Source organism: Dendroctonus ponderosae, unplaced genomic scaffold (assembly GCF_020466585.1).
Source record: "Dendroctonus ponderosae isolate FM_Combo_2020 unplaced genomic scaffold, Dpon_F_20191213v2 Dpon_F_20191213_1, whole genome shotgun sequence".
In the NCBI taxonomy this organism is placed as follows: domain Eukaryota; kingdom Metazoa; phylum Arthropoda; class Insecta; order Coleoptera; family Curculionidae; genus Dendroctonus; species Dendroctonus ponderosae.
The window spans coordinates 40433703-40449297 of record NW_026017110.1 but is presented as its reverse complement, the minus strand read 5'-3'; the positions used below and the strand labels follow the sequence as shown (position 1 = coordinate 40449297).

The window sequence follows — 15595 nt, the reverse complement described above, 5'->3', positions numbered from 1 at the left end:
TCAAAGTAAGTCACAGTTTGACAAATTATTGTTAAGATTGACAAGATCTACCTGTAACTATCTGTTAATGACAAAAAACATCATTGCCGCTGTGCTTTTTCATCAAAAAATTGTAGAAGAGAACTTTTTTGATATCCAAAATTTTCGTAATTTGAATCAAAGATCGTATTTTTTTTTTGAATGCTTAAGTGTTCCAATATGCTACCAATTAAACACGGAACCATTTCAAAATAATGCTTAATAACAAAGTTGAAATTCGATCTTCAACTGTTAATATCTTCTAGAAATTTTCGAAAAAATTTTTTTTTTATATTTTTCTCGTACTCCCCAAGTGAGGCTCACTTGGGGAGTACCATCACCCCTTATAGGAATGACGCCAATTTTGAATCACCCTGTATATTATTTGACCAATAATATTGATCATATGGAACATAACCTGATAACAGATAACAATGATACATAACCTGTAACAGGTGGTTTTGGATGACAGCCACGAGGGATTTAGGTATATCACTCATTTGCCCCACAAAAATGGCAGATCTCGGGGGATGTTCTGTAGCTGCACTGACCGCAAGGCGACAAGGCGACAAGGAGACCATTATCGTAACCTCGACGTATGTTATCGTCTCTTTTATTTTCTTTGCTTTGTGTTTACCTATGGTTGCCGGAGTTTTTACGAACTACGAAGGAACAGGTATTGTACGTACTGTCAATTAGGCAGATTCCCTTGAAAAACATTGTTGCCATCCTTCTGATATAATTTTTTGCAAATATCTCAGTTTTTAATAATAGTTAACTTTTTTTACTAGTTTTCCTGTACTCCCAATACGCCTCCAGACGACACATCCCATTTGGAATCACCCTATATACCGTCAAGGCAAAACTCATCGACAAGTACATGACAAATGCAGCAAGCAAACGTCATGTCTCTTTAAGAAAATTCAAATAAATCTACAATCGATTCGGCAGCATTGTAATTTTCACCAACCTAATAATTTTAAAGATCGACATCAAAATTAATCGATATCGCTTTAAATTGGGTAGGGTTCTAAAGTTATTTCGCATTTTATGATGGCTTCAGGGTATCCAATGCTCAAAACACAACAAAACAGATTCGACTTATCACACAAATTTTATGTATAATTTTTTTATGTTGGCAGTCACACTTCGACTCTGATGACATGCTACCAAACTAAAGTTATAGCGTACAGACCATAGCTTACCTTGCTGCGCAGGCAAGCAAAAGCACAAAATATATTATTTTTGACGGAAAAAATTATATTCTGCCTCCACAGTTTAATAAAAACAAACACGAGGTTCATTTTTACTTTCACGAAAATAATGCGATTACTCTCACTCGCTGACTTTCAGGAAAATAGCATGTTCTCTTAATATATTAGGATGATATAAGTAATAATGTTGTAATGCTTTGCGGCTTTTTGGGCTCTGTTGTTGGTAAGTAGAGCCGAAATGGAAACTTTAATTTTAACATATTCTCACATAAGTTTTTAAATATTTTGAAGTTTCTGATTTTTTTTTAGAAGTGAGTGGCATCTTAGCATAGCATAGTGAATCCTTTATAATTTTACGTTTAAAGTTTTAGTTCGAAGAAAAGTATTAAATTTCCACTACAGAGTGATTCAAAATTGGCGTTATTCCTTTTAATGGGTGATAGAGGCTCCCTTGGGGAGTACGAGAAAAATATTGAAAATTTGTTGTTATTAAGCATTATTTTGAAATTGTTCCCTGTTTCGTGAAGATCATCAAACAAACAATGAGAATCGTAACAAACAGACTAACATGACAGCTTCACCAATACCAACCAGTAGAGCAAGCTTGCTGTAGAAAAGGTTACAGTACTTTGGATCACCGCCAAACACTAACGTTGCTTATTGAAAAATCAAATGAATATAACATTCAACTTCACCTATCCGTTGCAGACTATTGAAGAGCCTTCGACTCTATAGAAACATGGGCCTTCATCTCATCAATGGATGATGCAAGAATAGATTTCAGGTACTCGCAGCTTACTAAGAACATATACGAAAATGCCACCTTCTGTGTGCAAATAGATCAGGATAATAAGAGGAATAAAATGTCGGTAGATCCAGGTGTACGCCAAAGAGACATAATATCCTCAAAATTGTTTGCACTGGCCCTAGAAAACATATTTAAGAAAATACAGTGGGAAAATAAAGGAATTAATATAAACGGTTCATATCTGAATCATTTACGCTTTGCTGAAGACATTGTGCTTATTAGCTGCGACATAAATGAACTTAGAACAAAGCTAGAAGATTTAAAACACATGCCATCAACAGTGAGACGTGAGATGAATATCAGCAAAACTAAAATAATGAGTCCAATGGGAGAACATTTGGAAATTCTATACCGAGTAATAGAAAACGTAGACGCAAATAACTAGATATACCTTGGAGACGCAGTAAAGCTTGGAAAGGAAAATCAAGCGGCGGAGATTGTATAATGCAGAATAGTATCTTTGACGTTGTCGGCTTTTGGAAATCTCCAATTTATATTTAAAGATTCCAATATGCTCATAAGCCTGAAACGTAAGGTATCCGAAGCTTGCACACTGCCGGTCTCAACTTATGGCCTAAAAACCGCCACATCTACAGAAAGAAGCATAAACAGACTTAGAATGACGCAACGAGCAATAGAGCGAATAATGTTCGGGATGAGTCTGGGGGATAGAGTGTGAAATGAGAAGATCAGATAAAGAACCAAAGTCACCGATATCATGGCGCGTCTCGCACACCTTAAATGGCAATGGCTTGATGGGCAAAAAAGTTAATTCAACGGAGACCCAGAGAAACAAGGAGCAGCATAGGTGGACCTCCAAAAAGATGGCTAGATGATGTGAAGAGAACAGCGGGCACCCTTTGGCAGCAAACAGCTCAATACAGCAATGCATAAAAGAGATTGAAAGAGCCTTCTGTCCTACAGTGGGCAACAAGTGGCTGAAGAGGAGAAGAAGAAGATGCATTTGGAAAACGGTTCTAAAATTAAATTTTTGAAACTTATTATTCTCTATTGCTGGTTGGTTATGCAAAATATGTTGTTGTGCTGTACACAAAATAATCCACGACTACTTAAAAAAAGAATCCGATTTTACCTATTTTCAATCAAAACCCATTAGAGGTATTGTCATGATATTTCAAGTCATAGTTAGTAATATTCACCATAACCAGACACACAACATCAGACTTGTTATAATATAGCTTTATATTTATCAGAAGCAAAAACTTTTATAAACATACCTACATACCTGGTGAAGCCCAAATTTGCAAGAATTGATGCTGTTTAACATTTAAGATGCAAGCCTAAGTAAATGTCTGTGTAAAAATGTGTATATTTTAATTTAAAATTACACGAAGCTCGTGCTGCATCTGCATAACATGGGGAAATAGTCGCTACATTTCAAAGCTCACAACTTAATTGGCTAGCAACTTATTAAACTTGCCAGGCGTTATTTACCTGAAAAACAATAGCATCTCTTTCCAGCTTGCTGAAGTTCTTGAACACCGTATCAATAATATCGTGATATTTCTCCCTTTGTAAAAAACTAGGCCCGTCCTTTTCAAAGAAATCGATGAAGTCGTAGAGCAAAAAGTAGGTTCCTGAAACAAAGGAAAAACCACATGTGGATTAATTTGTAAGGAATTTAAAGTAACTAGCAGGGTCATTTATTTAAACAGTTAAAACTCGTTAAAACAAACCCGTCGCTAAAGGGGATTAATATTATTACTGAGATTAAAAAGTTTGGGCTATTTTTAATTCAACGTATTAAATAAATCGGCATCTCGTACTTGAATAGAAAATTTAAACAGCTTTCAGAAAAACAAACATTCATAACGGATTCAATTTGGAATTTCCCTGTGGAAAGAAAATAAAATTAAAACCGCTCTCTGTCCGTAAAATGGAAATAATTTAGAGTTTCTGCTTCGAAACTAAATTTTAGAAGAGTGGGTCTTAATGAAGTGTATTTTCAGTGAAAATCTTGTAATTATGTAAAGCATTAGTGACTTTTCTAACGAAAGGACTGCATTCAGATCATCGTACCTAATTATGGTTAACGGAAGGAAAAACGTTCAAAGACATTCGAAGCGTTATTAAAAAACTGACGAAATACTAATGTACTATAATAAACTAAATGGATTTGAAAATAAAATCTAGAACAACGAATTTATTTTTTAATATGACTACTTATTGAATTTGTTCTACAATCAATAATCATTCAAATCATTTTCTTTAGCGACTAATGTTTAATCTGACAGAAATATTACAATAATTATCAGCATTTTAGTTTTCATTCATTAGCCTTTTTATAATTCTTGACTCCAATATAAGACTTTTCGTGCTATCTTTCTATCCAGAGCATTACAAGCCCGTTTTAAATCGGCAGTAATTTGTTCCAAATGTATACAAAGGTCTGCAGCAACATCGTATTGCATTGAGTAAGATTTCCAGTCAAATTAAAATTTCGACAATTATGAGATTTTAAAATATACTCGGAATATTTAGTTACTATTACTTAGTAACCTTTAGTCGTAACAAGGCAACGAAACTACCCAAAAGAAAACTTTGGAAAGAATCGAACCATTTGTGATGGGACTGCTGATACTCAATATTTATAATTGTATTTATGTTTGGGGTCTGTTTGCCCATCACTGGAGGAGACAAATTTGTCTTCACAGATCGGTAATGGAGCCTTTTTTGGTAGAATACTACCTAAAAAGACTTGACTAAAAGTCAGTTTTGGCTCGGCTCTACTTGATCTGTGGACACTTGTTCATAGAGTTACAAATCATTAAATAAAGTAGAAAGTAACAAAAAACAAGAAAATTGAAAGTGAAATTACGTGAAAAAGCAACGAATCCCTTTATTAATGTGGCTAATTGGTTTATTTAGCACTCAGTGATCCAGTTCATTTACATTAGCAGTACATGACTAGACTTAATTTATATTCAGAAATCATGCAGTCCATTTAACCCTGATAAATTCCGTTTATTCCTCTAAATGTAAGAAAGTGTGTTTGCTATTTCAAATATAATATAAATAAGAACATTTGAAACAACGAAAAATACTAGAAAATTGAATTTTATTAATAGTTAATTCTTGTGGGTAGATGTGGTTTGCTACAAAAACCTCTTCGAGAAACAATAGTTCTTTACGGTTTCAATTTCTGTTAGGTCACTTGTTATGGAGAACCAGTTTAGTGGTTCTAAACCAAAACAAACCAAAAAATGGTTTTGTGGTTTGTTGATCACCGTGATGCTAGAATGCTAGAACAATATAAGGTATTTCAGAAATGCAAAATTTAGACAAAATTTCGTTCACAAATCGGTTCAAAAAATGTGTTGTTGCCCAGATACAGGAAGCTAAAAGTATGTAAATATTCTCAAAGTATCTAAGTAACAAACTTGAAATTTTGCGATATTCCATCCACCAAGTAAAAAGTTCTGGTGGTTTTTTACCACGACACTCAAGAATTCACCACTAGTCAAAAACGGTTAAACTCGATAGTTTCATCAAAATATGGGTCTTACATACGAACAAATGCACAGCGAGTTTCACAAAAATACATCGTACCATTCTCCAGATATTTCAAAAAAGATACATTTTTTGAAGAACTTTGACGATCAATGGCAGAGGAGCCAAACATTTTTTGTTAATAAAAGTTAGGTCAGATCGTCTTATTTTTATAAAGAATATGGCAGGACCCTTTTGATCATGTGCTGACGGGGCACACTGCATTTTGTAGGCGGCGAATAGTAATAACGTACTAACATTAATATTATTTACATTATGCATATTTACTCCAATAATGCACATAATAAATTAGCTAGTAATAAATAACACTTTAAAATGTTTAATAAGTAGTATCTATTAAATTGAGCATTGCTGCGGTTAAGTTGGAAAAATGTCAATATACCGAATAGTTTAACTAATATCCTATTAAGAATAGTCAACAATACGATTCGTGCATTATGCTTAGATCACGAAATATAACAAATGGCTGCATGACGTGCCCAATGTTATTCAAATATGGACCTATTTTTGTCGTTGGCCTTCCTCATCAAATTTATCAAACGTATAAAATATGTTTCCAATAATGCTGGTTAAATAATGCCATCGTCGCCATTGTCAGAAAATACAATAAAATTTACTTCGATATCGGACAGGGAAATTTTAGTTTAGTAATTAACATTTCGGTTGCTCGCTAAATAAGAGTTAGTGGGAAAACAATTATACTTGAATTACGACCTTGAGAAGTGACATTGCGACATAAATTCGATAGAGGTCAACCATATCCGGAATCACATAATTTCCGCAAAGCTTCTTCGACAACAACTTTCCAAATTGAAAGTGTCCCAATAACAAAGAAGAAATTCTAATTGGATCAGATAAAAATACAATATATTTCAAGTATCTTTCAAAGTCAGCTTCATCATCATCATCATTTTCATCGTGCCTTGGTCCATCTCGGGACAAAATCCTCTCCAAGTTGTCTTCATCCATTTCTGTAAGCTGTTCTACTCATCCATTTCACTCCCTCTGCTTTCTGGATATCGTCCTTTGGTCTTCCTGGGTTTCTTCTGCATCCTCATCGTCGTGTAAATAAATCTCTCCAGTGGGGCAGACAGTTACTTTACAACCTAATAAATGCAAATATGCATTTCTCTTTAACTGATGTGCTAGGCTGACACATATTTTTAAAATATTTATTTTCCTGACTGCGCGTAATTGTTATTATAATCTTTCCCTTGATGGTTTCAGTCAAAGTGTGAAATAAAAATTTGTTTATCGCTTATTTCATAACGTTTCGGCGAGACAACAGCGCCATCATCAGATTTAAAATTGATACAAACTCATAATTGGTAAACATTACATTTATTTAGGTCTTTACTGTCTTGAAACCTTAAATTTCTTTAAATCTGATCATGGCGCTGTTGTCTCGCCGAAACGTTATGAAAGAAACGATATACACATTTTTATTTCACACTTTGACTGAAACCCAGGACGGAAAAGAATATAATAATTTTTAAAAGAATTGAAAATTTTAGAATCAATTGTTAGTTGGCGTCTTACATCTATGTGAAACAAGCCGATACTGACAAATAAGGCAGACTTGCTTTCGATATTGAAAGCAAAAAGAGAAGACAAAAATTTATAAAGAAGTAATGAATTTACTTTTAATTTGCTTGCACGCATTAACATTAATAGGAATAATTCAAAATGTTGTTTTTGAACTTAAATACGCTCGCTCAATCGTCTTTGAATAACTGAATTAAAACACTCCATCTTGCTAAGCACTCGACTGAAAATATGATAGACCATGTGAAAGACTTGAAATGCCGTGAAACGATTGCAATCACGTTGAGTTATTTTGCCTTTGGAGGCGTTTAATTAACTAAACACTTTCCGCAACAGGGCAAAAAAATCTGAAGATGTTTTGAGCAGGTAGAGTGTGTGGAACTTCTTCCACCAACATAGTTATTCCTACCGTTGAATATGCCACGCCTATTGAAACTAGCCTCATTCGTCCAAATAGCAAAACGTAAAAATTAGCTCAAGAGCCGCCACTGGCAAAATGTATACTCTTGGCAGATAATCGCCTGGAGTCAAACCTGGAACTGCTTGCAAATGAGCAAATGATATGGATAAGTCAATCACGAAACGATCAAAAAATATACCAATCATCAAAAAAGTCTATTGATGCATATAGAAACTGGCAGATATTTATTAAGTCATCTTCTACAATGTTTAACTATTCAAAATGATTAGGTAATTTCCCCACTGCTAATTTGTTGGCGTGACTTTCAATTGCTTGTAATAATTAAAAGTTGGTGGTTACCCCAGCTTGACACTTGCATGTCTAAATGCTATATTGTTTTATATCCGGTTACTGCTGCTTGCTTTCTAGTCCGATTTAGACATTTATATTTTTCTTATGATACATAAATAGTTCTTTGCAGGGTAAAAATTGTCTACCCTCTTGGGAAAAACGTTTTACTTATTTTATCAACAGTGTGTCAAATTACTTTCTCAGCTAATGGTATTCATAACACAAAGACCAACTTTAATTTGAATCCAGAATAATTTCGTCTTGGGTACAAAGTGAAAAAACTTTAAGCTTGTATAATTCAAAACCGCAGGGAGCAAATCCTATTTTCCTGTTCTAAATTTCCTTGCAAAATATATGCGACATGAGTAAGTTCCATTCTTTTGTTCAAACAACATAAGGCTTGAGAGGTTTTGCTGAAATTCGTGAGAACTTATTCACAAGTGCAGATGCAATCTAATTTTCTTGAGTTGGAAGATGAGAAATTCCAGACTTAGTATTGGAACTTAAAAATATATGTTATTGAGCGGTGTTGGTAGGGACTAGGCAAAACAGCTTTCCAGCAACTCCTTCGCCCGGTAATTAAAGCGATAAGGAGGAAGGAAAAGGAGTGTCATAATGCGATGCTTTATAATCGGTATACGACAATTTACGATCAAAATAAAAGTAGCTGATGCACATTAATGCAGCGATTATGGCAAAAGAGTACATTTGTTGTTAACCATGTTGCAAGAATACGTTGCCTCATTCCTTAGTCTGCAGGTTATCATCTACAGATCACGAATTCGCGGAAGAGTTTATAAATTCAGAAGCCACATGTTTTGCGTGATTCCGTATTTCTTATACTCGCAGTTTGTTCATCATGGATTGTTGCACCTGAATGGCTGCAGATTCCACTTTGAAACCGAAACTTTAAATACTCCATACACAAAAACACGACGAAGCGAAATGAAAACAACCCATTCTCATTGCAATTGAAAGTGTTTATTTTTTCTAGCTGAGGTTTTGTAAGATTATGAACATTAAGACTTTTGGTAGTTCTAAAAAATTGACATTCTAAAAGTGCATATTTCAAAAAAGCAAACTGTGAAGATTTTTTGCCAATCCCTAAATTATACCTTCGACCAGCGAATATTTGGCAGATCTCGATTTATCTTCACGTGTTTTAAACGAGTATTTATTACCGGACAAAGAAGGTTTTCACTGGAGAAGATGAAGGAGCAAAGATTAATACCCGTCATTTTGTTCGAAGTTCTTATTTACGACGACAAACAGGTAGCCAGGAAAAGCTGACTCAATCAATAAAGGTGTATTTTCGCCTTACGAAAGCACACACTTGCAACATGCTTTATCCACTACTAAATTGGTTTAATGATGCACCAAATATAAACTTTACATTGCAATTATATAAATATTACAGGTTTACAAAGACCCTGCTTGCAAATGTTTAACTAACTAATTGAACAGGCTTATCATACACTACTCCTGAAATAATTTATTTCCATACGTAACTATACAAGTTGTTTCATGAATTCAATATTCATTTAACACACCCTGTCAAACTACATGGTAATTTATAATGTTATAGTTCCAAAATTAAATTACGCTTTGCATAAGTGATGATAATATAGGTTTCCCCAAACAATGGTATTTCCGACTATACGGTACTAAGATAATTACGCAGAATACAAACTGACACGTGAGATTACACTACCAATAATCAGTGTAGGATTCATTAATTAGAGCAAGCTTTCAGGTTGGGAATACTAATCAGTTATAAATCGGTATGTCTATTTTTGTGAACATTTGCATTTCGAACTTACAGACTACTATACAGATACTAAATGTACATTAATAACAATAATCGCGGTATAGTATAAAAATATGTTGATTTGGAAAGAGACGAAATGATATACGTAAAGCAACCACACGACTCCTAAAATTTAAACGTTTCTTAATAAATCTACTCTTTTTGATTAAGTATTAAGTGTATTAATTAGATGCTGCTGGCTTCTGCAAGCCTCATCATAGCTTTCACATAGTCTCAAAAATTGTATTCAAAAGGTTTATATCTGGCAGTCTGGGTTACTAATCGAGTCGAATTAACTTCTAATAACTAATCATTCTGTTCGTTTAAGTTCTGCATACTTTATAAAATAAAACCATTTAAATGTGCATTGCAGCAGCTAATTTTTACTTCAGATATTTTACACATTTTTGGACGTTTTAAATTTTCAGGAGCAATTGAAATGACCCTAACATCATTTACTTCTGCTCATCAATTAAATTCAGATTGGACACATTAATTGGTTTGCTTTATTTTACAAAGTAAAGCGTCTAGAATGGTTTTAGGAAAACCAAAAACAAAGGACAAGGCAAAAAAGAATTAGGGTTATGACATTTCTTGACATAAGCACCTGTAGCGAGCATGAGACCTAAATAAATAAAAAGCGCAAATCTTAACAAAACAAGACTTACATGACAAAACTTAAATCCTAATTCAATCTGAGACAAGAATCCCATATTGCAAGCCGATAGTTCCAACGAAGATAAAAATGTCAGAGACATTTCTTTCTTAAGGAAAACTGGGATAAGCGAAGGAATGAAGATGCGAAAGTTACTAACAATAGTGGACAACTGTATTTTTAGCTTTGGACGAAGTCATAACTACGAATATTTAACAGAAATAGTCACACAAGTAAAATGAGCTGAAACGATAAAATGAAACGATAAAGCGAAAGCATCACTTTTACCCATTACAAATTTTCTTCATCTGGTGAGGAAAGTAATAACTTTCGATACTTGACTTTGCCCCTGACTATTTTGACGACATTTTGAAAGCCTTTTTTTCGAAACCTTATACTTTTGCCGGCTAGTTTCCACTGAGGATCTAAAAAAATAGAACGGTACGCGAGGCGCATGTCGAAGGCCTGGTACTGCGCGCACGACGCCCTCGGCTTCGCCTCAGGAGTAAACATCAAGCAGTGGCGGACTTTCGTCTCTTGTATAGTAATATACTTAAAAAAAATGGTTGACAATCATTTTTCTGTCAATGTGAGAAAATACGTAGTTGTGTTTGAAAGTGGGCATTTGAGAGATCACTCAAATTTGTGAATGTTTTCAACTGAAACACATAGTTAAAAGTGAGCTTCTTTAATAAAGGGACAAAATCAAATCGACAAATAAACATATTTGAATGTTTAGAAATTTTGAAACACAGCAAAATGGCCAGGTAGAAACTGCAAAAATCGCCCTTTTAGCTTTTACCCCAATAGATACTTCTGATCCGTACCTAGTGGAAGTGTGATTAAAAACCCTAATTTTATCTCAAAAAACGGTGGGATAGTATTGACTGAACCCACCGATCCCGATATCTTTGTATTTTTAAAATTTCATAACATTCCGGTCAGAAACTACCGTTTTAACTTTGTCAATAACACGGTTCTTTTCAATGTCATTTGCACTAAGAACTCAGAAAGAGCAACTCACTGACGGCTTGGCTGTTTTGTATTTCTGAAACCACAAAAAAAGCAATCCTCAATATGGAAACTTTTCAAATTTGCAAATAACGGTACAAGTAAGCCGATTTACACCATTTCTTCTTCATCAGCACTGCAAACTACGACATCAAGATACTTTTAGTACATTTGTAGCTTTTCCGTAAATAAAATAGTTTCGAAAATATTATCAACATACGAGCTTAAATAGTTTTAATTCTGTTCTAATTGCTACACAATTTACAAGGTGAAAAATTCTGTTTATCGGCAATGAGAAAACATTAATGAATGAATAAATTATGTCTTCATTACTAGTACGGAAATTTTAAATTCACAAAACCCCAGTAACTAATCGTGGGTCAAACTATTACATATAATATGAAAATCTAAACAACAAATTGTATTTTAATGATTGCTGTGTAATAATAACTTGCAAAACAGTTTTTAGCTTTGAAGATTACTTTAGGCATGAACCTGGACATACTCGAAACTTTTGTATCAGTATCAGAGATTTTATTTATTGACTTTTGAAATAAAAAACCTTTTCCATATATCCTAATTATTTAGACCAGATATACTAAAGCAATTGCTTTTCCGCTCTTGGATTTGTCACCCATTACGCCTACGATCGTCGTTTAGATCCGTCTTATCTGTTAAGGTCAAATTTTTTCGATTGGGCAAGTACATTAGAAGTAAAGCCTTAATCAAAAAGTTATAATATCACTTACAATTAAAAACTGTCTAATTTATCACGTAATAATCCAACAGTAACATAGTGATCGTTGATGATCGTGACTTTACTTCGATTTGCTAGATTCTATGCTAATTATATTTGCCGTTAGTGTCCGCATTAGCTTTCCAGGGCAAGAAAATATTAACTACTGCTTTCGAGTCAACTGCTAGTACTTATCTTACGCTTAATATATGTTTAACTCTTTTGAAAAAAAAAATGAATTGCGTTTGCTCTTGCTAGAGAAAATGTGTTAATTATAAATCAAACTCTATGGTACAGGGGACGGCAACGCTTCGAGTTGGAAGATCTAAAAATTACAATTTAGAAAATTTCAATGCTTTTAAAGAACCGCAACATTTTTTCAACACTTTTCACATACCTGTAATCCTCACTCTGTATATTTGACAAAATTCTGATTTGACACCCTGTATCTCAGACACAATAAAAAAATTAACATTTACTTACAACACTACCTTGAACTTCAATAACGAACAAGTGAGCATTGCAGCAATTTTCATTTGTTAGTTGGCTTCTTACTTTACTTTTAATTATATTCATGCAAGAGAACGCTTGCATATCTCCTGATAAAATAATTAATTTTTCTTCAAAACAATTCAGTTCTTCTACCAAAAGATAGCATGTGTTTTCCCTTCCTCGCACTTTAGAATTCAGCTCATTTAATCTCGCAATGATATCCACCATAAATTAAAGTTATTAATGGGTTTTTCGTTTAGGAATGTGTTTATTTCGTTCAAGCACAAAGCAAAACGTTTCACCACCTTTCCTTTGAAAAGCCATCGCACTTTATTGTGAAGAAGGAGATGGAAATACTGGGTCTCTATTTTGTTAAATATGTTTTAAACTGACGATGGTAGAGTGGTTTTGACAAGATGCTGTTAACAATCTTGATTAAGAAATTCATGATCTCAACTATTTCGGCCGGAAATGTTTAGGTACAAAGCGTTTCTTGATGTATCGTACACTGAAAGGTGAGAATTTGGTGGTTTATTTTGCTCTAAACAATCCTTGTTGCTTCTTTATTTTGTCATACTTCTGGTTCCATCACTTGCCATCGAAACGATTCAATTTAAATAGAGCTTAGGCAGTGTCTTCAAGGCATTTTTGCACGCCATTCACTATATTTTTCCCTCCAGTTTGTCACGCGAGTTCCTCTTTTGGATCTTGGGAAGGTAAATTCATGACAAAAAGGAAAATTTGTGCCGTGTCTTTTATGCCCCCAGTCAACTATAGCACGTGATGAGACAGAAGAAAGGTGAACATCTTCCACCTGCAAATATGTTACATTTGAAGACATTTTTGCGATGTTGTATTGTGCTCTTTTAGCGGATAGTCACAAATCTTCGATTTTTTGGAAATTTCTGGTTTTGTTTCGAAACCACGAAACAGTTATTCAGATGCACGTATGAAGCAATCTTCGACATCCTCAGTATCTGTGAATGATTGTGCCTTTTTCGTGTAATTTCAGGTGATACTGCGAAGCTGGCCACATTAGCATTGGTTGTAGATTAAGTCCGGTTAATCATCGTTAATCGATTCAGAACGATTTTTTAATGCTTTTTTTGATAAAGGAAATAATATTTCCGTATGGAACTAAAGAGCCACAGCTTCACATCCAAAGATCCGTAGGTGGCCGACCCCTGCTATAGTATGTACTTTGTTGCATCAAATTATTCGACTCTGCTCTTCAATTTCGATCTAAACTTCGAGCAATTATTTCCAACAATTTGGAAATTAGATTTCTAGATATTTTCTTATTTGTTTTGCTTCATTTTGTATGACTCTTTCTTAAATATACCGCGGTAGCAAGTGAAAATATCTAGTTAGTTTTTGAGACTCACAGTTACTTACAGTTCAGTAAGTAAGCATGTTATAGTTTCAACTTACTAAAGCCTTTCCCAGACATTTAATCCTAATATTTTTATCCATTTTCCTGCTAAAGGGACGATGAGCAATGTAAAAGACCATTAAGCGAAAGTACAAACAATGCTTTGTAATCAATAAAAGCCGTGCCTTTCAAGATATAGTCCAAGGTTAATCGTTTGTGTATAGCACGCTTCGAATTATAAAGAAACAATAGATATTTCATATTTCAAAGGTGATAGACTGTTCCACAATTAATAGAAATTTTAAACTATAAAACGTCATATTTTAGTACTTGCTGCGCTGTGAATCTAATGACCGATGATTTTTATTTACTTTTGTAATTAACGATTGATTACAAATCTAAACCATTTCAGTAATTAAAGTTTATATAGAGATAAAAACGAAATCTATCCATTTTTAGTCATTACATAAAAGCATTTAATCAATAAAATAAAATAAACTGAAAATATGCTTATCGCACGTTATCTCGTAATGTTGCAAGAGTTGAATGCTAACGAATGAATGTAAAAATGCATTCTTGTCAACAATTTGTTAATGCGTAAAAGCGTATTTTATAATTATTATTTTTATATGCAGAAACTACGTTTTATTGGATTACAGCACAGGTTGACAAAGAAATTTGCCTTTCTTGATTGGAGGTTTGAGAATATATATAATTTTTGAATTTATAAAAGCTTGCTTCTAGAAGACGGGTGGAATCACTCGAAAGAATTCTAGAAAACAGGTTGACACCAAATATTTAACGTCTATCTGTCTGTTATGCATCGTCTGATCTCTCCGTCAACGTTTGACTAAATTACATATTCCATTTAAATATATCTACAGAGTGCAAATGTACGCTGTTTCATTTGCAACTTCATATGCTCTTACATTAATTAATTATGTAATTTTCTTTACATTCTTAATCTATCATTTCTTAACTGCAATCAATGAAGGTGTGGAACTGCTTGATTAACAACGAATACTTATGACTTTTCATTGTCGCAGGAATTTTTTCCACAAAAATAACTGAGATCAACAAAAGTTGGCTAACTTACCACATTGGGCAAATTAGGGTAAGCTTGGCCCAGCAGTAGTTTTATCATACTCGAAAACGACTGCCGAATTAATCCTTGTGATCTAAAGCTGTTAGGTCGGAAAAGCTATACCAGATAGGATATTATTACTGATTCAGATATACAGGGTGATTTAAAATTGGCGTCATTCCTCTGGAGGTGTTGTCTGGCGCTGTTATAGGAGTACACAAAAAATAATAAAATAAATTAATTGTTATTAAAAACTGAGAAATTTGCAAAAAACGATATCAGAAATACGGCAGCAATGTTTTTCAAGGTAATCTGCCTAATTAACATTGCGCAAATACCTGTGGCTTCGTAATTATTTCAAACTCCGGTAACCATGGAATCATACAGACTGACAATAAGATAGACAAGGATAAACGGTAAATTCAACAAGATTTGTTGACGAAATATCAACCTGTTCTCATAACCTCAAATATGCGTGTTTATAAATAAACCCTACAACACCAAACATTTGAATGGTTAACTCCAAACAAGCTAGTGCCTGTGTAATCTCCTTATTATCCACTCTTATCAA

At 33.8% G+C, this 15595-nt stretch overlaps 1 protein-coding gene across 2 annotated transcripts in view; it reads right to left on the bottom strand.

The window, feature by feature from the left end:
• The window catches only part of LOC109541465 (acetylcholinesterase), a 205306-nt gene that overhangs the window by 93458 nt on the left and 96253 nt on the right, over positions 1 to 15595 (bottom strand). For both annotated transcript variants that reach the window (XM_048665564.1, XM_048665565.1), the window contains one exon: positions 3496 to 3638. In XM_048665564.1, the coding sequence (XP_048521521.1) occupies positions 3496 to 3638 (143 nt within the window). The remainder of the gene's footprint in view (positions 1 to 3495; positions 3639 to 15595) is intronic.